The following is a 21582-nucleotide window of genomic DNA, read 5'->3' on the forward strand; positions in this document are numbered from 1 at the left end:
TGTTTTATTGTTGTATAGGTGCGCGTCGGGTCCTCGTTTGTTTGTTTGTTTGTTTGTTTGTTTGTTTGTTTGTTTGTTTGTTTGTGTACATTTAGTGTTATGGAGCATACGCCATGAATTTTATTAAAGACTCCATTTTACACTCCATTTTACTCTCCTGCGCCTGACTTCCCTGCCACCTATTACACCTATGCATGACACCCAGCTAGCAGGCAGAGGGACATTCTGTACTACAACTGTGAACCAGTGTTGCCAGACACTATTGACACTTTCCTGCCCAATGCACAAAAAAAGTAACATTTTTTGCCAGCCCAATCTGGCGAAACTGCTGTAAACCCTGGAACCATGGAACACACCGTGAACGACAGACACAACAAGACACTCTCGGAAACAACAAGCCTGCATTGGGATTTCCAAAAACAAGTGAACATATTCAAGTGAACGTATATCACCTGTACCTCAATTCTATCCACAACGTTCTATCGCTGTGAGAAATCCCTAACTGTAAGATTCATTCAGCTAGAGTGGAGATTGTTATTTGTAGTGTGGTTTGACACAGTGGGTTAGACAAATATAAAAAGCTGTCCTACTTGCTCTCCTAGATTCCTGTGATGTCATTAGTGGCGTAGAGATTGCCAAACAACATGCCACAGAGGAGCACAACGAGGCTGTTTTTTGTTTGTTGTGTTGTGTGTTCTGTGTGTATGTGATTTATTGTGACAGTTGGCTAGGTGTGCTTGGCAGAGGCGTTTGGTGACCGTGTTTGGTGAAGGACATAACCAAGTAAGTGAACTCTCTCCGTTAATTTCTCTCCATGTCTCTCTTTCTCTTGGTCTCTCTCTATCTCTCTTTGTTTTTGCTGTGTGTGTGAGTCTGTTCTCTCTCTGTCTGTTGTGTTGTGGGAGGGGGAGGCGGTCCACTGGCTAGCCATATAATTGAACCTGATAAATATAGTGGTTTCCTGTGTTGGGGTTGAGAGCTAGCCAGTGGGCTGTAGCCAGTGTGAAAGCAATGCCAGATGAGGTGTGAATTGTGAACCAAAGGGAACATAAGAGAGTTTCACACATCGCTTTGCAGAGAGATGGAAAGTGAAAGAGATAAGAGTGAGAGAGAGAGAAATCAAGAAGAAATAAAAGGAGACAGCCAATAAGAGGAGATTGCGAAAAAGGGGTTGTTGACAGACAGCGAATCGGAAACCTTGTCATGTATGCTTAACATTGAATGGTTGCCTCTTCAGATTTGGCTATTTTCACCTGGCAAAGATGGACAAAGACAGTATGGGCCCCAAGAAGACTTTTGTGTCCACTTTTCGGATGGATTTTAAGCCTGCCGCCCCTCGGCAGTTTGTGTTGAAGGGGATCAAGAATGAGCTGGAGGACAGGGACACTGCTCGGGGGGGTAGCAGCAAGCAGGGAACCATATCAACAGGTAAGGAATCAGTTTGAACTATTTTAAATAGTTTACTGTTGTCATCAATCAAATATTTCTGGCTCTTGAAGAACGGGATTCAGACCAACTTTAAAAATAGCATAGTGCTTTATCGTGGCAATGGTAGTAATCATTTTAGTCATCATTTTGTAGTTATGTGGACGCTTTTGGGCATTGGTCCTATGTGAATCTCAGTGATTGAACTCAAGCATCTGACCCTCAATGATCATCTGAAACCTAATTAGCATATGATTCAGAGGTGTTTGCCTGACTCTCGAGGTAAGCAAGCCCCTAGACTAGTGCTGGATGTTTGTTGTTATTATCCTACCTTGCTGTATGGCCAGAAGGCTCTTTTTTGCTTTGTTGATTTGACAATATCAACATGTTCAAAGGCATTTGTGTATCTATACAACTGAACCACTTATAACATTTTCTATTAATTCCAGTTATAATTATGACATGTTTGAATGCATGAGCCTATTGCCAAAACATTGGTGACATAAAATAAATAACACCTATTTAGAGGTTCAAGCCAGCAAAGCTGCCTTATATTTACATCTAAAAAGGTGTCACGTCCTGACCTTAGTTCCTTTTTTTTATGTTTCCATTTTAGGTTGGTCAGGGCATGAGTTTGGGTGGGCATTCTATGTTTTGTTCTATGTTTTGTATTTCTATGTGTTTGGCCTGGTATGGCTCCCAATCATAGGCAGCTGTCAATCGTTGTCTCTGATAGAGAACTATACTTAGGCAGCCTGGTTTTGCCCTTGAGTTGTGGGTAGTTGTTTTCTGTCTCTGTACCAGACAGAACTGTTTAGTTTGTTCCGTTTTTTATCTAGTGTTCAGTGTAATTAAAAGATCATGAACACGTACCACTCTGCACCTTGGTCCTCTCCTTATTCCACCTATGACGATCGTTACAGAACTACCCACCACAACCGGACCAAGCAGCGTAGTAACCAGGAGCAGAGGGTTCTGGACTCCTGGATATGTGAGGAGATTTTGGATGGTAAGGGACCCTGGGCACAGGCAGGGGAATATCGCCACCCCAGGGAAGAGCTGGAGGCAGCTAAAGCCGAGTGGCAGCATTATGAGGAGTTAGCACGGCAACGCAACAGGCACGAGAGGCAGCCCCAAAACTTTCTTGGGGGGGCACATGAGGAGTGTGGCTAAGTCAGGTAGGAGACCTGAGCCAACTCCCCGTGCTTACCATGGCAGGAGGTTGACCGGGCAGGCACCGTGTTATGCCGTGAGGTGCACGGTGTCCCCAGTGCGCAGGCATAGCCCGGTGCGCTACATCGCAGCTCCTCGTATCGGCCGGGCTAGAGTTGGCATCGAGCCAGGAGTAATTAAGCCGGGGGACAAGCTCCGACTGGGAAAATAAGTTTTGAACGGTCATCCAATTCAGGAACTCAGGGCTCTTTGTAGAGCTCCGATCTGAAGATCACCGAAGTAATGATTCAACCTTGTTTTTTTCTGAGTTCCCAGTTGTCTTGAAAGCACCATAAATCCAGAGAATGACAGAATTTGATTAAGTTTGATGACATAATTTACCCACGAAGGACCGCCGCGCCACCTTCCTGTTCAAGTGACCACAGCACAACAACATTGTACAAAAATGTATTGTATGCTGCTGCATAAATTATGTAATATGCCAGGGAGATGTGTATACTGCAGCTAAGAAATAAATACTAAGTGTATGTTGTGTAGTAAGCAGTTAGTAGCCAAATTAGTCACCCTAATAATTCGGTCCCTTTTCCCCTCATAACTTAGCCTACTGTTCTGACCATTGGTCATGTGAGTACCTTCTGTATGCGGCGTCTCAGCCTGTTCTGCGAGGTTTACCCTCACTCTTTTGTTTGGGTACATCCCAGTGTTTTGCATATGTGCTTGTTTTGGGTCTATTAAAAACCCAGATGTATTCCTGCGCCTGTCTCCAAATCCTTTATACCAGCGTGACAGGTATATTTCCTTGGTGGTGCACATTTAGCCTATAGCCTATTTTAGAGAAATGTCATCAAATATTTTAAAAGCTTCTGACTTGGTGTACAGGGAGAATACTGTAAGAACGGCCCACGTTCAGAATTCTGTGGTTGCACATTTAAAAAGTGCTTAACAAATAGTTCTATTGACCATGTCTGTCCTGGCTCGCTCATTAATGTCTTAATCAAAATTACGGATTGCCTCTTATCCACTCGTCGTCCCCTTAAGCCATAGTTTGTACATCTCAATTATCTGTAAAAAAAACATATTTGTTTAAGCAAGTCAGCCATATCAGCTATGTTTTTTTAAAGGCAGTAAATGAGGCTGAATGAATTGTTTCGCTGCCAGACAAGGCTCAGCTGATAGCCAGGTGTAGCAGTGGTAAGGTGTTGAGACTGCTGTTGGGACTTTATGTAGGCCCTAACAGTTTGTGGGCACCGTTTGTCACCTTTATAGTGCAATTAATGTATTGTTTACTGTTGTGTTGTGTAATGGCTTTGATAGCAATCATCACAATTTTGGGGGAGTTGGCCCCATCAAAATGGACATGCTAAAATCACCACTGGATAGATCCCAAATTAATACAATCACTAGCATAAAAAAACATTTTGAGAAATGAGGCTGAGGCAACAGATAAGAACGTTTAGCTTAAAATGTTGATAAACTATTAGGCTATTTTTTCACATTATAAGCATAGCAATGTGCACAGGGCAGTAGGCTATAAGCGCAAATGGAACATTTGCAGGTATAAACACCATTCTCAAAAGTGACCACAAATGTAATGCTTTTCTTTTAAAGGTGCATTTTTATGGTGAAAATTATCTTCCCCAAACTTGAAACTCACTCGCTGTGTATGTATGTCAGTTAGGCTCTACACTCCGTGTAAAACGGATTAATGTCCTTCATTTTAAGAAGTTGATTAGCTGCTTTAGATGTGATATTGGCCGGCAGGTAGCCTAGTGGTTAGACTTGGACTTGTAACCAAAAGGTTGCAAGATCGAATCCCGACTCCCCGAGCTGACAAGGTAAAAATCTGTCATTCTGCCCCTGAACAAGGCAGTTAACCCACTGTTCCTAGGCCGTCTTTGAAAATAAGAATTTGTTTTTAACTGACGTGGTAAAGGTAAAATAAAAATAATTAACAAATACAAACCTTATCAAAAAAATATAGGCCTACGGGCTAGGCTACACGAGTGTGTGACTTTGATTTGAAAAAGTTGGGATAAAAAGCATGCGCTGTCTCGTGCTTTAAGCTGAGCACTAAGACTGCACTCAACGAGCTGTATAAGGCCATAAGCAAACAAGAAAATGCTCATCCAGAGGTGGCGCTCCTAGTGACCGGGGACTTTAATGCAGGGAAACTTAAATCTGTTTTACCTCATTTCTACAAGCATGTTAAATGTGCAACCATAGGGAAAAAAAACTCTAAACCACCTTACTCCACAAACAGAGACGCGTACAAAGCTCTCCCTCGCCCTCTATTTGGCAAATCTGACCAAAAACTAAAGCAGGAAGTAGCAGTGACTAACTCAATAAGGAAGTGGTCAGATGACGTAGATGCTACAGGACTGTTTTGCTAGCACAGACTGGAATATGTTCTGGGAATCTTCCGATGGCATTGAGGCGTACACCACATCAGTCACTGGCATATCCCAACCAGAAGCCCTGGAAAACAGGCAACATCCGCACTGAGCTAAAGGCTAGAGCTGCCGCTTTCAAGGAGTGGGACACTAATCTGGGCGCTTATAAGAAATCCCGCTATGCCCTCAGACGAACCATAAACAGGCAAAGCGTCAATACAGGGCTAAGATTGAATCGTACTATACCGGCTCCGACGCTCGTCGGATGTGGCAGGGTTTGCAAACTTTTATGAACTACAATGGTAAGCACAGCCGTGAGCTGCCCAGTAACATGAGCCTACCAGACGAGCTAAATAACTTCTATGCTCGCTTCGAAGCAAGCAACACTGAAGCATGCATGAGAGCATCAGCTGTTCCAGACGACTGTGTGATCACGCTCTCTGTAGCCGATGTAAGACCAGACGGATTACCAGGATGTGTGCTCCGAGCATGAGCTGACCAACTTGCAAGTGTCTTCAACCTGGCCCTGACCAAGTCTGTAATACCAACATGTTTCGAGCAGACCACCATAGTCACTGAGCACAAGAACATCAAGGTAACCTGCCTAAATTACTACCGACACATAGCACTCACGTCTGTAGCCTTGAAGTGCTTTGAAAGGCTGGTCATGGCTCACATCAACACCATTATCCCAGAAACTCTAGACCTACTCCAATTTGCATACCGCCCCAACAGATCCATAGATGATGCAATATCTATTGCACTCCACATTGCCCTTTCCCACCTGGACAAAAGGAACACCTACTTTAAAAATTTTTTTTTACTTCAGTTTATTTTAGTAAATACTTTTTTTGTCTTAAAACTGCATTGTTGGCTAAGGGCTTGTAAGTAAGCATTTCACTGTAAGGTGTTGTATTCAGCGCATGTGACAAATTACATTTGATTTGATTCGCAAGTGATAGGCTAATATTGTCACCCATCAGACTATTCTTGATGTAATCTTGCCTTTACATATACTAAATAATATATGTGTAAAATTAGTTTTGATTTAGAATGGACCATTATCATTCACCTGTCTCAACAGGGGCGGAAGAAACATTTTTACTTAATCTATGCACTTAAATAGTGAATAGAGGACGCTTTTCCCATGGTTCATTTTCATGCCAGCCATGTAGGCTATACTCCTGTTGTAAAGAGAAGCAATGTGCTTAATATTAGGAAAGTTGTGAAATAAACATAGTAGGCCTAGCCTATAGAAAGCTGATGGGATCCTCTTCTTTTTAATAGAGGCCTTCAGTCTGTTTTCTCACACAATTGCATAGCCTATTGAATTGCTGCGCAACGTGTTTGATGAGATGCTCAATCGCATTTGCATTGATGTCAGAGTGATTAGAGGGACAATAGAGTGCTGAGTACCATGCAAATAGCACGTTTGGAAGGCTACTAATGACCATCGGCAGCATCAGAGCTTGGAGAAGCCTAGTTACCGTGACTAAACGGTCATGTGGAATTTGACTGCCGGCATGACCACCGGTGTGACAGTAATAAGTCACCGTAACAGCCCTGGATGTGTGCACCCAAAGAAGAAGGAGATGATGAGACAGAAGAGAGGATGCGTGAAGTAGGCAATTGCGATCTTCCACCCCCCCCCCTAAAAAAGTTTGAATATTAATTGCTATCTTCCCATAGTCAATCACCCATGTAATGTGACACTTTTCTTTTCAGATATCACCTCAAAGAGAAGAGTCTCCACTGAAAAGGGTGAGTTGGTCCATTGACAACTGCTTGTCTTCCAGTCAGATTTAGAATAACAAATATCAAGACAAAGGCCCTCCTATTCGCATGTAAACACTTAAAGTACCAAGAACAAGACAAACTTTACCCAAATTGAAATATGCTTCAAACCGGCAGTTTGCATGCTTTGCAAAAAAAGAGTTGCTCTTAGTGATGCAATGTTAACCACTCGTTGTCTCTGCCTCTTCCAGGTCCCCTGCTGGAGTTTCTTGACCCCCAAGAGCAGTTGGAGGTGCGGGTGGGAGGGAAGGCCAGACTCCACTGTGCATTCAGGAGCTGCAGTGTTCCTGTGGCTTCCTGCTGGATCTACAACAGAGAGCAGGTCTGGGTTTAATTGGTTTGGGGTCAGAAATAAGGCTGTATGCCTTTACCATATCTATTGTTGATACTTTAAATAAATGTACAACTTTTCACAGATTAAGTTGAATGTTTTACTTCTCAAAACATCTGGGACCAGTTTACCGGACTTAAGTCTAGTCCTGGATTAAACACCAATCTCAAGTGCATTTTAGTCCAAGAATAGGTTTATTCTGCCTCTTCTCCCTCTATGCAGGTGGTTGCAGGCGGGCCGAGGACTCGTGTAGAGAGCAGTGACACTGACAGCAGTGTGGAGATATCTCAGGCTTGTCCGGATGATGCGGGTACATACACTATATTGGTGCGGAATCGCAGGGGCTTGGCTCAGCACACAGTCACCCTCAGTGTTATCGGTGAGTATCCTGGGGCGTGTTCATGATCACTAAAGTTTCAACCGTTCAATAAACTAGGGCCATAGTCACTAGACACCAAATGAAAGAAAACGTATTGATACAGAGAGGGACGGGCTGAAATCCAGCTTGTCCCTCTCTGTTTAAGGTTTTTGTTGCAAAACATTTGGCTACAGTGTACACTAATGAATACGACCCTGCCTTATCCCAATTAACAATTATTGCTGATAGATTGCATTACCACAACATAATACCAATGAGCCTCGATTCTGCTCCTGGAGAACCACAGAACAAGACGAGATGGTTATTCACACGTAACAATTCCAAGAATAGTCCTGCTAGTAAACTCAATGTCAACGAACCCTTAGGGTCGGGGAATGTGTCTTCCTCTTGAATAGTCTTGTTCAGGGTGAAGCAGGAAAAGTTCACAGCTGCTGATCTCGACTACGTCAAAAGAGGTTATGCATTTGGTCTCTCGGAGCTCAATTGCTTCCATCTAAAGTTGACCATTGGCCCTCTTCCAATAGTTTTAAATGACTTCCTTCCTTCTTTCCTACATTGAGGTATCATCACTGCTCTAACATGACTGAACTAATGAGTTAAGTAAAGTATTAGGAAACCACATCTAACTTGGGCCCTGTTCCAATTCTATACCACATCAACCTTGGATCTTGTTCCAATGCTTTCAAATGGCATCCTTCCTTAGGAATCCAAATCCACCACACCAGTCATGTCAGATCAGTACTTTCAAAAGGAAGCAAATGTAATCTCACAGGCTCTGTGTTTGTCTCCCTGTCTTCTCAGACCGGCCTCACCCTCCGGCATCTAGTCCCATGGTCTCCCAGCTCTCCTCCTGCTCCCTGGTCCTCTCATGGTCGGGGCCCAGCTACGACGGGGGCACTGCCGTCACAGGCTACGCGGTGGAGGTGAGACGAGAAGGCTCTGAGAAGCCCGAGGACTGGACTGAGGTGACGACCCACTGCAAGAACACCTCGTACCGGATCCGCTCGGTCCTGGAGCCCCTGGGGGAGTACCGCTTTCGCGTTCGGGCCTACAATTTGGCAGGTGTCAGTGAGCCGAGTGAGGTGTCAGACTGTGTCAAGATGGACACCAGAGGTTGGTGGATATTGATTTTCTCCAAACAGTGACTTTGATGATTACTACAAGTTTAGATCTTAAAACAGTTGCTGATCTGATTGGTTGTCTCTGTCTATTGGTTTTTCCTTTAAATGTCTCGTATCTACATTCTGTTGAATTCAACTACACATATACTGTACAGTAGTTCTTGTTGACTAATCTTGATTCTGTGCTTTTGAAGGAGAGCCTAAAGAGGAATCCCAATCGTACGTGACTGTCACCATTGACACCACACACAAAGTCAAGGATCATTACAATGTGCATGAGAAGCTGGGAGTGTAAGCATTATATGGTCACTCACTCAGTATATTGACTCATTGCTGAACTGGGTTGTGTTCAGTTGGCATGAAACAGAAAACAAATGTATGAAACTGAAGTACTATCTGGGTTGAATTAATTTGTGCTCATCATAGCAAACAAAAACTGACAATGAGTGTTCTCATTGGACAAGTTCAGATATTCCCTCCCAGTTTTGCTTAGTTTTCTTCTGTTTGGCGTCTAGTGAATATGACCATGAACTTGTCGATTTTCATTTTCTGTGGCGACCCATTTTAAAACACTTGAAAACGTTTTGCTACTGTGTGTCCTAATAAACACAACCCTGCTAACTGCCTATTGGAACCTCAACAGGGGGAAGTTTGGCCAGGTGTTCAGGCTGAGTCACAAGGAGACAGGTCAGGTGTGTGCAGGGAAGTTCTACCGGGCCCATAGCTCCAGGGCGAAGGCTGTGGCGCGCAGGGAGATCGAGCTGATGAACTGTCTCCACCACCCCAAGCTGGTGCAGTGCCTCGGGGCCTATGACACCCGCTCCGAAATCATCATGGTGATGGAGTAGTAAGCACAGCCAGTTCCAATCAATAAGATTATTCTAGGAGTACAATTGCATTGATGTCTTTACTGAGTTTCCATTACAATATAATGTGTGCATGTCAATATGTGTGCATGTTTATGGTGTGTTTATCTTCTGTTCTGCACTTTCCTGGAGATAGGATTGAGGGTGACTGCTTGTAGCCAGGTACCTAGATCTCCTATGGTTGTTGTCATTGCCAAGTTTGGACTTGGCAAAATCACACAAACAGATCTGGGACCAGGTTACACGGCTGTTGAGAGATCTACATAGTTTACATTGAACGTGCATATGCAAGGGATCAGTCTAATAATGGGCTTGTATCATCAAGGCCTATCCAATCCTCTAGAGCTACAGGATCTATGGATTGGTTTGACATGAGGACCTTGGTCTCCCTTATACCATCTATATCTCTAGCATTGCCGGCGGGGAACTGTTTGAGCGCATCGCGGACGACAACTTTGAGCACACGGAGCCTACCAGCGCACGCTACATGCATCAGCTCCTGGAGGGCATGCAGTACATCCACCGGCAGAACATTGTCCACTTGGACCTCAAGCCAGAAAACATTGTGTGCGTGGACACCACGGGCACGAGGATTAAGATCATCGACTTTGGCCTGGCAGCCAAGCTGGGTGAGTGGGTTTGGAGAAGAGACTAATAGTATTTTCAGACTATCGTGCTGACCCAAACATTATTTTGCTACTTTCCTGGCTCAGATATTTTGTTTGCACAGTACAGCTTGGCTGAAGCTCAACCCAGTAGTGTAAAAAGGGTCTTCATAGTGTCCTGCAGATACAAGGGCCATGTGCCAGTAGGGCACAGCGTTGTGGAACGTTCAGAATTAAGGTCAAAATAAATATTGCGTAGAACAGACCTACAGTGCCTTCAGGAAGTATCACACCCCTTGACTTTTTCCATATTTTCTTGTCTTACAGTCTGAATTTAAAATGGATTACATGGTGTTTTTTGTCACTGGCCTACATACAATACGCCATAATGTCAAAGTGGAATTATGTTTTAAAAAATGACACTAAATCAAAACAGTAACATCACATGTACAGTGTTGGTCCCATGTTTCATGAGCTGAAATAAAACATCCCAGAAAGGTTCCATATGCACAAAAAGCTTGTTTCTTTTTTTGTGCACAATTTGTTAACATCCCTGTTAGTGAGCATTTCTCCTTTGCCAAGATATTCCACCCACCTGACAGGTGTGGCATATCACAAAGTTGATTAAACAACATAATAATTACACAGGTGCACCTTGCAGTGAGGACAATAAAAGGTCACTATAAAATGTGCAGTTTTGCCATGCAACACAATGCCACAGACGTATCAAGATTTGAGGGAGCGTGCAACTGGCATGCTAACTGAAGGAATGTCCACTAGAGCTGTTGCCAGAGAATTTAATGTTCATTTCTCTACCATAAGCCTCTTCCAAAGTTGTTTTAGAGAATTTGGCAGTACGTCTAACTGGCCTCATCACACCAGACCACATGTAACCATACCAGCCCAGGAACTCCACATCCGGCTTCTTCATCAGCGGGATCATCTGAGACCAGCCACCCGGAGCTGATGTAACTTGGGGTTTGCACAACTGAAGAATTTCTGCACAAGCTGTCAGAAACAGCCTCAGGGAAGCTTATCTGCGTGCTCATTGTCCTCACTAGGATCTTGACCTGACTGCAGTTCGGCATTGTAACTGACTTGAGTGGGAAAATGCTCACCTTCAATGTCCACTGGCACGCTGGAGAAGTGTACTCTTTCAACTGTACCGGGCAGATGGCAGACGTGTGGGCGAGCGGTTTGCTGATGTCAACATTGTGAAAAGAGTGCTCAATGGTGGGGTTGGGGTTATGGCAAAGGCAGGCATAAACTACGGACAGCGAACGCAATTCCATTTTATAAATGTCAATTTGAATGCACAGAGATACCGTGACGAGATCCTGAGGCCAATTGTCGTGCCATCCATCCATCGCCATCACCTCATGTTTCAGCATGGTAATGCACAGCCCCATGTCGCAAAGATCTGTCGCATGCTGAAAATGTCATAGTTCTTCCATGGCCTGCATACTTACCAGACATGTCACAAATTGAGCATGTTTGGGATGCTCTGGATCAACATGTATGACAGCGTGTTCCAGTTCACGCCAATATCCAGCAACTTCACACAGCCATTGAAGAGGAGTGGGACACCAGATACTGACTGGTTTTCTGATCCACGCCCCTACATTTTTAACATATCTTTGACCATCAGATGCATATTTATATTCCCAGTCATGTGAAATCCATAGATTAGGGCCTAATAAATATATTTTGATTGACTGATTTCCTTATATGAACTGTAACTCAGTAAAATCTTTAAAATTGTTCCATGTTGCACTTATATTTGTTCAGTGTCATTAAAAATGAAAAGCTGAAATGTCTTGAGTCAAAGTATTCAACCACTTTCTAATGGCAAGCAGGAGTAAAAATGTGCTTAACAAGTCACATAATGCGTTGCATGGACTCACTCTGTGTGCAATAATAGTGTTCAACAGGACTTTTTTAAAGACTACCTCATCTCTGTACATTACACATTCAATTATCTATAGGGGCGGCAGGGTAGCCTAGTGGTTAGAGCGTTGGACAAGTAACCGGAAGGTTGCGAGTTCAAACCCCCGAGCTGACATCTGTCGTTCTGCCCCTGAACAGGCAGTTAACCCACTGTTCCCAGGCCATCATTGAAAATAAGAATTTGTTCTTAACTGACTCGCCTGGTTAAATAAAGGTAAAATAAAAATAAAATCTATAAGGTCCCTCAGTCAAGCAGTGAATTTCAAACACAGATTTAACCAGGTATTCCAATGCCTCGCAAAGAAGGGCACACTTATTGGTAAAAATGTTTAAATATGACATTGACTATCCCTTGAGCATGGTGAAGTTATTAATTACACTTTGGAGGGTGTGTCAATACACCCAGTCACTACAAACATGCAGGCATCCTTCCTAACTCAGTAGCCAGAGAGGAAGGAAACTGCACAGGGAAGAGTCTTGGTGGTTCTAAATGTATTATAATAAAGAATGGAGGCCACTGTGTTCTTGGGGACCGTCAATGTTGCAAACATTTTTTGGTACCCTTCCCCAGATCTGTGCAGCAACACAATCCTGTCTCGGAGCACTACGGTCAATTCCTTCGATCTCGTGACTTGGTTTTTGCTCTGACACACACTGTCAAATGTGGGACCTTTACATAGACAGGTCCCACATTTGGAATAATTTTGCACGCCCAATTTTTCAGTTTGATTTGTTAAAAAAGTTTGAAATATCCAATAAATGTTGTTCCACTTCATGATTGTGTCCCACTTGTTGTTGATTCTTCACAAAAAAATACAGTGTTATATCTTTATGTTTGAAGCCTGAAATGTGGCAAAAGGTCGCAAAGTTCAAGGGGGCCGAATACTTTCGCAAGGCACTGTAGATGTTAACAAACTATAGTTTTGGCAAGTCGGTTAGGACAAGAAATTTGTGGAGTGGTTGAAAAATTTGTTTAATGACTCCAAGTGTATGTAAACTTCTGACTGCAACTGTAGGTATTTGTAATTGTCCACATATTCTAAGACAGAACCGTCCAAAGTAGTGATGCTAGTCGGGCGGGTGGGTGCAGGCAGCGATCGGTTGAAGAGCATGCATTTAGTTTTACTAGCATTTAAGAGAAGTTGGAGGCCATGGAAGGAGTGTTGTATGGCATTGAAGCTTGTTTGGAGGTTTGTTAACACAGTGTCCAAAGAAGGGACTGATGTATACAGAATGGTGTTGTCTGCATAGAGGTGGATCAGAGAATCACCAGCAGCAAGAGGGACATTATTGATGTATACGGAGAAAAGAGTCGGCCCGAGAATTGAACCCTGTGGCACCCTCATAGAGACGACCAGAGATCCGGACAACAGTCACTCCGATTTGACACACTGAACTCTGAGAAGTAGTTGGTGAACCAGGTGAGGCAGTCATTTGAGAAACCAAGGAGACAGAGTTGAAAGCCTTGGCCAGGTTGATGAAGATGGTTACACAGTACCATCTTTTATTGATGGCGGTTATGGTAGCTTTTAGGACCTTGTGCGTGGCTGAGGTGCACCCATGACCAGCTCGGAAACGAGATTGCATAGCATAGAAGGTACGGTGGGATTCGAAATGGTCGGTGATCTGTTTGTAAACTTGGCTTTTTTAGAAAGGCAGGGCAGGATGGATATAGGTGTGTAACAGTTTGGGTCTAGAGTGTCTCCCCTTTGAAGAGGGGGATGATCGCGGCAGCTTTCCAATCTTTAGGGATCTCAGACGATACGAAAGAGAGGTTGAAAAGGCTAGTAATAGGGGCTGCAACAATTGTGGCAGATATATTTAGAAAGAGAGGGTCCTGATTGTCTAGCCCAGCTGATTTGTAGGGGTCCAGATTTCGCAGCTCTTTCAGAACAACAGCTATCTGGATTTGGTTGAAGGAGAAGCGAGGCTGGGCTTGGGCAAGTTGCTGCAGGGGGTACAGAGCTGTTGGCTGGGGTAGGGGTAGCCAGGTGGAAAGCATGGCTGGGCGTTGAAAAATGCTTATTGAAATTCTTGATTATCGTAGATTTATCGGTGGTGACCGTGTTTCCTAGCCTCAGTGCAGTGGGCAGCTGGGAGGGGATGCTCTTATTCTCCATGGACTTTACAGTGTCCCAATGCCTTTGCTTTCCTAACTGACTGTGTATATTGGTTCCTGACTTTCCTGAAGTTGCATATTGCGGGGGCTATTCGATGCTAATGCAGAACGCCACAGGATGTTTTTGTGCTGGTCAAGAGCAGCCAGGTCAGGAGTGAACCAGGGGCTATATCTGTTCTTAGTTTTACATTTTTTGAACTGGGCATGCTTATTTAAGAGGGAAAGGAAAGCACTTTTAAAGAACAACCAGGTTTCCTGTACTGACGGGATGAGGTCAATATCCTTCCAGGATACCCGGGCCAGGTCAATTAGAAAGGCCTGCTCGCTGAAGTGTTTTAGGAAGCGTTTGACAGTGATGAGGGGTGGCCGTTTGACCACGGACCCATTACGGGCGCAGGCAATGAGGCAGTGATCTCTAAGATCCTGGTTGAAGACAGCAGAGGTGTATTTGGAGGGCATGTTGGTTAGGATGATATCTATGAGGGTGCCCGTGTTTACAGATTTAGGGTTGCACCTGGTAGGTTCTTTGATCATTTGTGTGAGATTGAAGGCATCTATCTTAGATTGTAGGATGGTCGGGGTGTTAAGCATATCCCAGTTCAGGTTACCTAACAGTACAAACTCTGAAGATAGATGGGGGGAAATCAATTCACGTAAGGTGTCCAGGGCACAGCTGGGGGCTGAGGGGGGTCTATAACATGTGGCAACAGTGAGATACTTATTTCTGGAATGGTGGATGTTTAAAAGTAGAAGCTCAAACTGTTTGGGCACAGACCCGCACCGCACTCACTCTCTTGCTCTTGGTCCTCATCTTAGTAAGTCACCTTGATTTAGCATCTGTGTGTTTCGATGAATTTCTTTATGAAACTCCATGACAGTAGCTAAAGCAAGCGGTTATTAGCAGCACACAAGTAGACTACAAATGCATGCTGGGGCGGGCATGCCCTGAGCTCAGTTGTGAAGTGAGGCTGGAGCGGGAAAGAAAGCCTACGCACCAGCCTTTGGTCATCTCGCTCCACGCTCCAGTCAAATTGGGCACGATCCGCTCCTCGCTCACATACTCTGCCGGGCACACACTATCAGCAGGGGGGAAGGAGGTCAGTAAACAGGAAAGGGCAGTCCACATATCCTGCAGCTGCACTGGCTAGCATCGCTTGTCAGCAGATACATGCATGGGCCCTACACTACCTGCTATCCAGTACCAACTACCCTTTTTCGTTTTTGCATTCTGATATCCACTACCCATTTTTATTTTTGTATTTGACTACTGGACATTGGGAGAGCATAACTCTTGAGACGCTTGCTGCCATCCTTTAACGTATTATTGTCGATGTATTTGATTGTTTTACTGTAAAGTATACTGTATTTAGATGTGAAATTCACTTTGAGTTTGTTCCATTGTGATTTCATCTGCTCTGTACAGAGATGGATGAAAAATCTTGAACACAATGGGCACGTTACAGGTCATCTTTATTACAGGCTTGCTGTGCAATTGACCAGATCTCACAATACCACATTAACGTGACACAGCAGTCTTCTGAGACTGCAATAAAGGGAGCCTGGAACGTGGCCGGTATCAATGTAATAACCTTGACCAGCATGTTTTTCAACTGTTTTCCTCTCCAATGCCAGAGCCTGGTACTCCACTGATGGTGATGCATGGGACGCCTGATTTTGTGGCCCCTGAGGTGATCAGCTACGAGCCGGTAGGGCTGGCCACTGACATGTGGAGCATCGGAGTCATCTGTTTCATCTTGTGAGTTATGAACAGGCCCACCGACTTGCTTCTATTCAAGTAAACCAGGGTCCGGTGTTCAGTAGGGCGCACTGTAGAATAAAATGTCTAGGTTGCGTTCACACTGGTGCAACATGCTTAACCTTTCAGATAGAAATACCATGAATAGAGCAGTTTTTTTTGCTGACTCTACATGTCACAGAGACATGGCTGTTGTACACCATATATTTCTATCAGACAGTTTGCAACATTGTGCATTATTGAACATGGTCAAGTGTAAGTTATTTTGTGGCAATGGGTGTAAAGCTTGCCTTTACTCCCATCTGCTGGCTATAAAAATATAACAAACAGTGCCCCATAGGAACTGTCGAATGGTTCAATAAACACAAGAAATGGGCAATGTGACCCTGCTTCTCTGCTGCCTCCCAGGCTGAGCGGTGAGTTGCCCTTCCAAGGTAACAGTGATGCAGAGACCCTGAGCCTGGTGACGGCCGCCCGCTATGAGTTTGACCAGCAAAGCTTCGAGGACATCTCGGACCAGGCTAAAGACTTCATCACCTCTCTGCTCAAGAAGGACACAAGGTTTGTGTCTCCTACTGTCAATATGTTGGCTGACTGGATGGCTGCTTGCTGGCATCCATATTGTCTTATGCACTGGGGACAAGTGTACATGCGTGCCTGCATGTTTAGTCTGTCAGGCTAGATTTTATACCAAAATGTTCTCCTTAGCGAAACATTACTGACACTTGCTTAGTTACGACCTCTGACACGCACCCAAATTCTGTGTGGAGACCTGCGGCGTGTGGTGAAGTCACAGAGCCTCTATATAGTACATCTAGTGGAGTATAAATCCAAAGAAATGGCTAACAATATACTACTGGAGTTGGAGCAGGTTATTGTGTTGTGCTTGCAACTGAATGTGAGAAGCGAGAAATCGTATAAGGGTGTGCTCTTGCCCCTCCCCTCCCCTCCCCAAACCCTGACCCCGTCTTCAGGTGTAGGCTGTTGTGTGACGAGGCCCTGGCCCACCCCTGGATGGCCTCTTTTACCCTTCTGGTCCACCGGCCCACCAAGTCCCTCAAGAAGGACAAGATTCGACGTTTCTTGGCCAAGCGCAGATGGAAGGTATATTACCTTACACAAATCAATTCTACATCACATTCCATTTCAAACGTTTTCTGCCCTAATGAACAATATCCCTGGCCCCATACGGTATGTGCTGAAGCCAACTCTTCAGTCGTTATCATGTCCAGCCATATAAACATCTTTGGCACGACTATGAACAGAGAGGAGTGAGCTAAAGCATAAACAAACTGGGCCAGCAGGCTAACTCAGTGAATGAACCAACAAGGGGTGTGTTAATAGCGTCTCATTGATTCAAATGGCAGATGCCTGGTTCTCAGTGATGTGGTGTTTTATCTCTCTCCATAATTATAGAAAACAGGCAAGGCTGTCCTGGCATTGCAGAGGATGGCCAACCTCACCAACGGACCCGACTCTCCTGGCAGCCCCGGGGAGGGTAAGAGACACATCCATTGACCATCCAGGGTTTTAATGTTAAATCAACTTCTGCAAAGTAGTACGCTCCATGGTAGTGTGCTCCTGTTCAATAACCATTGTTGGAAGATGACAGTATTATTTTCCCTCTCTCCTCCCCCCACCCAGAGGTTAGCTGGAGCCCGGCGGCAGAGCAGGCCATCCAGACCCTGGATCAGGAGCTGCAGAGCGAACCCCGCTTCCAGCAGGTCCTAAGGGACACCAGCCAGCCCCAGGGATCTTCCGCCCGCCTGGCCTGCCGCGTCCAGGGTACGTTTGGTTGGAAGCTTAATCAAGAGCAGTGGTTGGGGCCAATTCGAATTGAAGTCAATTCAGGAATAAACACATTCGATAATTGAACAAAAAATGTAATCCATTTCCAATGACTTCTCAATAAATGGAATAGGAGAAGCTATTTTTAAAAGTGTTTCCATTTTGGAATTTTCAATTCAAATCATTCCAATTTGAGCGACTTCAGTTAGATTTGACCTCAACCCTGCTCAAAACCCATTTGCTACACACGATCAATGAGAGCACTCTGTTGCCAGTGAAGCAGTCTTCCCATCGGCGTGCTCAGGGTGACCCTTGTGAACTTCAAGTTTAATTTTAACCCTGGTCTCATGTTGCTTGTTATTGTAACCTTAGTTTTCCGTCGCTCGTCATTTGAACCCGTCACTCACCATTTTAACGCTATCCCCGTCACTTGCCCTTTGCACCATTGACAAGCCACAGGGCAAAACATTTCAACCCTTCTCGCCCTTTCACTCATCATTTTAACCCTGGTCTCTCCCCATCACAGGCTACCCCGAGCCGGAGGTGGTGTGGTATAAGGATGAGGAGACAGTGGAGTCATCTTCGAGGGTCACCGTGGAGTACGACGGCATGTGTGAGCTGGTCCTGACTGACCTGGGACCTGCCGACACTGGGGTTTACAAGTGCAGAGCTACCAACGACCTAGGGGAGGCGCTGTGCTCGGCCAAACTTACCGTGGAACTGTAGCCTGAAAACACAAAACAACTACATCTGGATCCCTAATCTCCACCCATTTCCCCAAAGTGTGCACTTTCCGTTATGGATTTAACAATGCTGGAAACTCCCTAGTAGCCGATGATAACCCCAATCCAATGTTTTGAATCCATAACGGGAAGTGTGGAAGTGCACACTTTGGGAGAAGGGTGCAGAATCGGGATGTAGCCTACAATCAATTTTGGGGAAGCTACTCTGAAAAGATAGTTTACCAAACTACCAATTACTTCACACTGGAAGAAGTTAAGCTACAAATTGCAAGAACCGATCACTCTTGTTAATAGAATGTTTTTTTGCTTAATAGGACAAATTACACAATGTTTCAAGTGAGAATTAGGCAGGTCTGATGTCGAAAAAGAAAGGAAATTGCCTACCTCACCCATATTTTAGCAAAATAAGTGTGTAGCAGTTAGCTTAATGGCAAAAAAAAGTAATTAACTGCTGAAAACACAATCAAGATTTTAATTTAGCTTAACTACTATCAAGCTACTGCAAAATATAGTTTAATTAGCAATTGAACTACAATGCAATCTAGGTGACCTTGGTTTAAAATGTATAATCGTTGTGAACTGCTCTGAGGTGGAAGAACCAGTGAAAGCAAATTCCAGGATGTTCATTAGGATACTGTAGACCTGTTTTCATGCCATTTCTTTGTTGCTTTTTCTGTTTTTTGACCCTGGGATAGATTGACCACTGTCAGTCATGTTTCTCTCCTAGGACTTCCGATCATTGCAAGATGTAGGAGAGATGAGAAGGCCACTTTAGACTTGAGATACGGTCATTGTTCAGCTGTCCACAGATGTCAAGGGTGGCTCAAAGACAATATAATACACAATGGACTGAACTGAGGTCTAAAAAAGTCACAGTAAAGCTTAATGTATAGCAAGGGCAAACTAAGAAATGACAAGTGCACAAGGATGGGTAAATTCACTATTCCATGTTGATTTTTGTCATAACTTCCAGACAGTAAACTGTTCCTCAATGGTGCCTCTCACAGCTAGATGCACAAGGAGGGTGTAGAAAGGTCAAACCACACCACTTTCCATTCACTTTGATTCAGTTGTGACACTTCATTTGATACACCAACTTTCAAAACCAGCAAAGTACAACGCTTTACCAAACCCCTCGACTTTTTCCACATTTTGTCACAGCCCGAATTTAAAATGGATTAAATGTAGATTATTTTTTGTCGTCACTGGCCTACACACAATACCCCATAATGTCAGTGGAATTATGTTTTTATAAACATTAACAAATTAATGAAATGCTGAAATGTCTTAAGTATTCAACCCCTTTGTTATAGCAAGCCTAAATAAGTTCAGGAATAAAACTTTGCTTAACAAGTCACATAAGTTTCATGGACTCTCACTGTGTGCAATTATAGTGTTTATAACCTCTTTGGGATAGGGGGTGGTATTTTGACGTCCGGATGAAAAGCATGCCCAAAGTAAACTGCCTGTTACTCAGGCCCAGAAGCTAGGATATGCATATAATTTGTAGATTTGAATAGAAAACACTCTAAAGTTTCTGAAACTGTTGAAATACTAGTCTGAGTATAACAGGACTGAAATGGCAGGCAAAACCCAGAGGACAAACCATCCCCCCAAAAAGAATTTAGTCCTACCACTGATTTCAATGGCTGGCACTTTTGTAATAGGGCAAACTCATGCCCGGTTGCAGTTCCTAGGGATTCCACTAGATGTCAACAGTCTTTAGAGTTTCAGGCTGGTTTTTGGAAAAATTTGCCACAAATTGTAGTTTTTCTAGGTGGCTCTCATTTTGGATGTCGTGTTTCCAAGCACGTGAATGACAGCGCGTGCTTTGTATTTTTCTCCGTTAAAGACAATAACGATTCTCCATCTTAAATGTTATCGTTTATTTGCGTATTTGGGTACCAAAGGGTTGATTGACTTGTTTGGATAAGTATTGGTAACATTTGGGATTCATTTTTGTATGAGGGAAAATGAGTGGACTATTGACTGAAGCGTACCAGCTAAACTGAATTTTTACGGATATAAAGAAGGAATTTATCGAACAAAAGGACCATTTGTAATGTATCTGGGACCTTTTGGAGTGCCAACAGAAGAAGATCTTCAAAGATAAGGCATATATTATATCGCTATTTCTGACTTTCATGTCGCAACTCCCTGGTTGAAAATGATTTGTTATGCATTTGTGTGCTGGGCGCTGTCCTCAGATAATCACATGGTTTACTTTCGCCATAAAGCCTTTCTGAAATCTGACACAGCGGCTGGAATAACAATAAGTTAAGCTTTATTTTGATGTATTGCACTTGTGATTTCATGAAAGTTTAATATTTATAGTACCCAGTCACGACAAAGATACAGGTGTCCTTCCTAACTAAGTTGCCGGAGAGGAAGGAAACCACTCAGGGATTTCACCATGAGGCCAATAGTGACTTTAAAACAGTTACAAAATAAGGGCTGCGAGAAGATAGAAAACTGATGGATCAACAATATTGTAGTTACTCCAAAATACTAACCTAATTGACAGTGAAAAAGGGAAGCATGTACAGAATAAAAAATATTCAAAAACATGCAACAAGTTACTAAAGTAATACTGCAAAAAAAAAAGTGGTAATGCAATTCACTTTTTGTCCTGAATACAAAGTGTTCAGTAGTATTGGATTTTCCCAACATATGAGTACCATTTTCAAGCATTGTGTTGGCTGCATTATGTTATGGGTATGCTTGTAATAATTTAAAACTGGGGAGTTTTTCAGGATAAAAAAAAAACTGAATGGAGCTAAGCAGGCAAAATCCTAGAGCAAAACCTGGTTCAGTCTGCTTTCCACCATACACTGGGAGATGAATTCACCTTTCAGCAGTAATAATCTACAACTTAAGGACAAATCTATACTGGAGTGGCTTTCAAGAAGAAAGTGAATGTTCCCGAGTGGCAGAGTTACAGTTTTGACATATCTGCTTGAAAATCTGTGGCAAGACATGAAAATGGTTGTCTAGCAATGATCAACAACCAATTTGACAGAGCTTGAAGAATTTTGAAAATAATAAAAATGGGGAAATGTTGGACAATCCAGGTGTGAAAAGTGCTTAGAGACTTACCCAGAAAAACTCACAGCTGTAATCTATTCCAAAGGTGATTCTAACATGT

General features: G+C 43.6%; 1 protein-coding gene across 2 annotated transcripts; it reads left to right on the top strand.

The window, feature by feature from the left end:
• Window positions 1–390: 390 nt before the first annotated feature.
• Window positions 391–21497, top strand: LOC135504816 (myosin light chain kinase, smooth muscle-like). 2 transcript variants are annotated; one of them, XM_064923689.1, is made up of 15 exons: window positions 391–783; window positions 1238–1428; window positions 6714–6749; window positions 6974–7104; window positions 7336–7492; window positions 8294–8605; window positions 8808–8904; window positions 9257–9460; window positions 9891–10108; window positions 15783–15906; window positions 16315–16467; window positions 16881–17010; window positions 17323–17404; window positions 17551–17691; window positions 18221–21497. In XM_064923689.1, the coding sequence occupies exons 2-15, from the start codon at window positions 1263–1265 to the stop codon at window positions 18418–18420; spliced, it is 2151 nt and encodes a 716-aa protein (XP_064779761.1). In that variant the 5' UTR covers window positions 391–783; window positions 1238–1262; the 3' UTR covers window positions 18421–21497. The 2 variants fall into 2 exon arrangements, with proteins under 2 accessions (XP_064779761.1, XP_064779762.1); XM_064923690.1 differs by lacking the exon at window positions 391–783 and having other exon boundaries at window positions 905–1428.
• Window positions 21498–21582: the final 85 nt, after the last annotated feature.

Source organism: Oncorhynchus masou, chromosome 18, assembly GCF_036934945.1.
Source record: "Oncorhynchus masou masou isolate Uvic2021 chromosome 18, UVic_Omas_1.1, whole genome shotgun sequence".
In the NCBI taxonomy this organism is placed as follows: domain Eukaryota; kingdom Metazoa; phylum Chordata; class Actinopteri; order Salmoniformes; family Salmonidae; genus Oncorhynchus; species Oncorhynchus masou.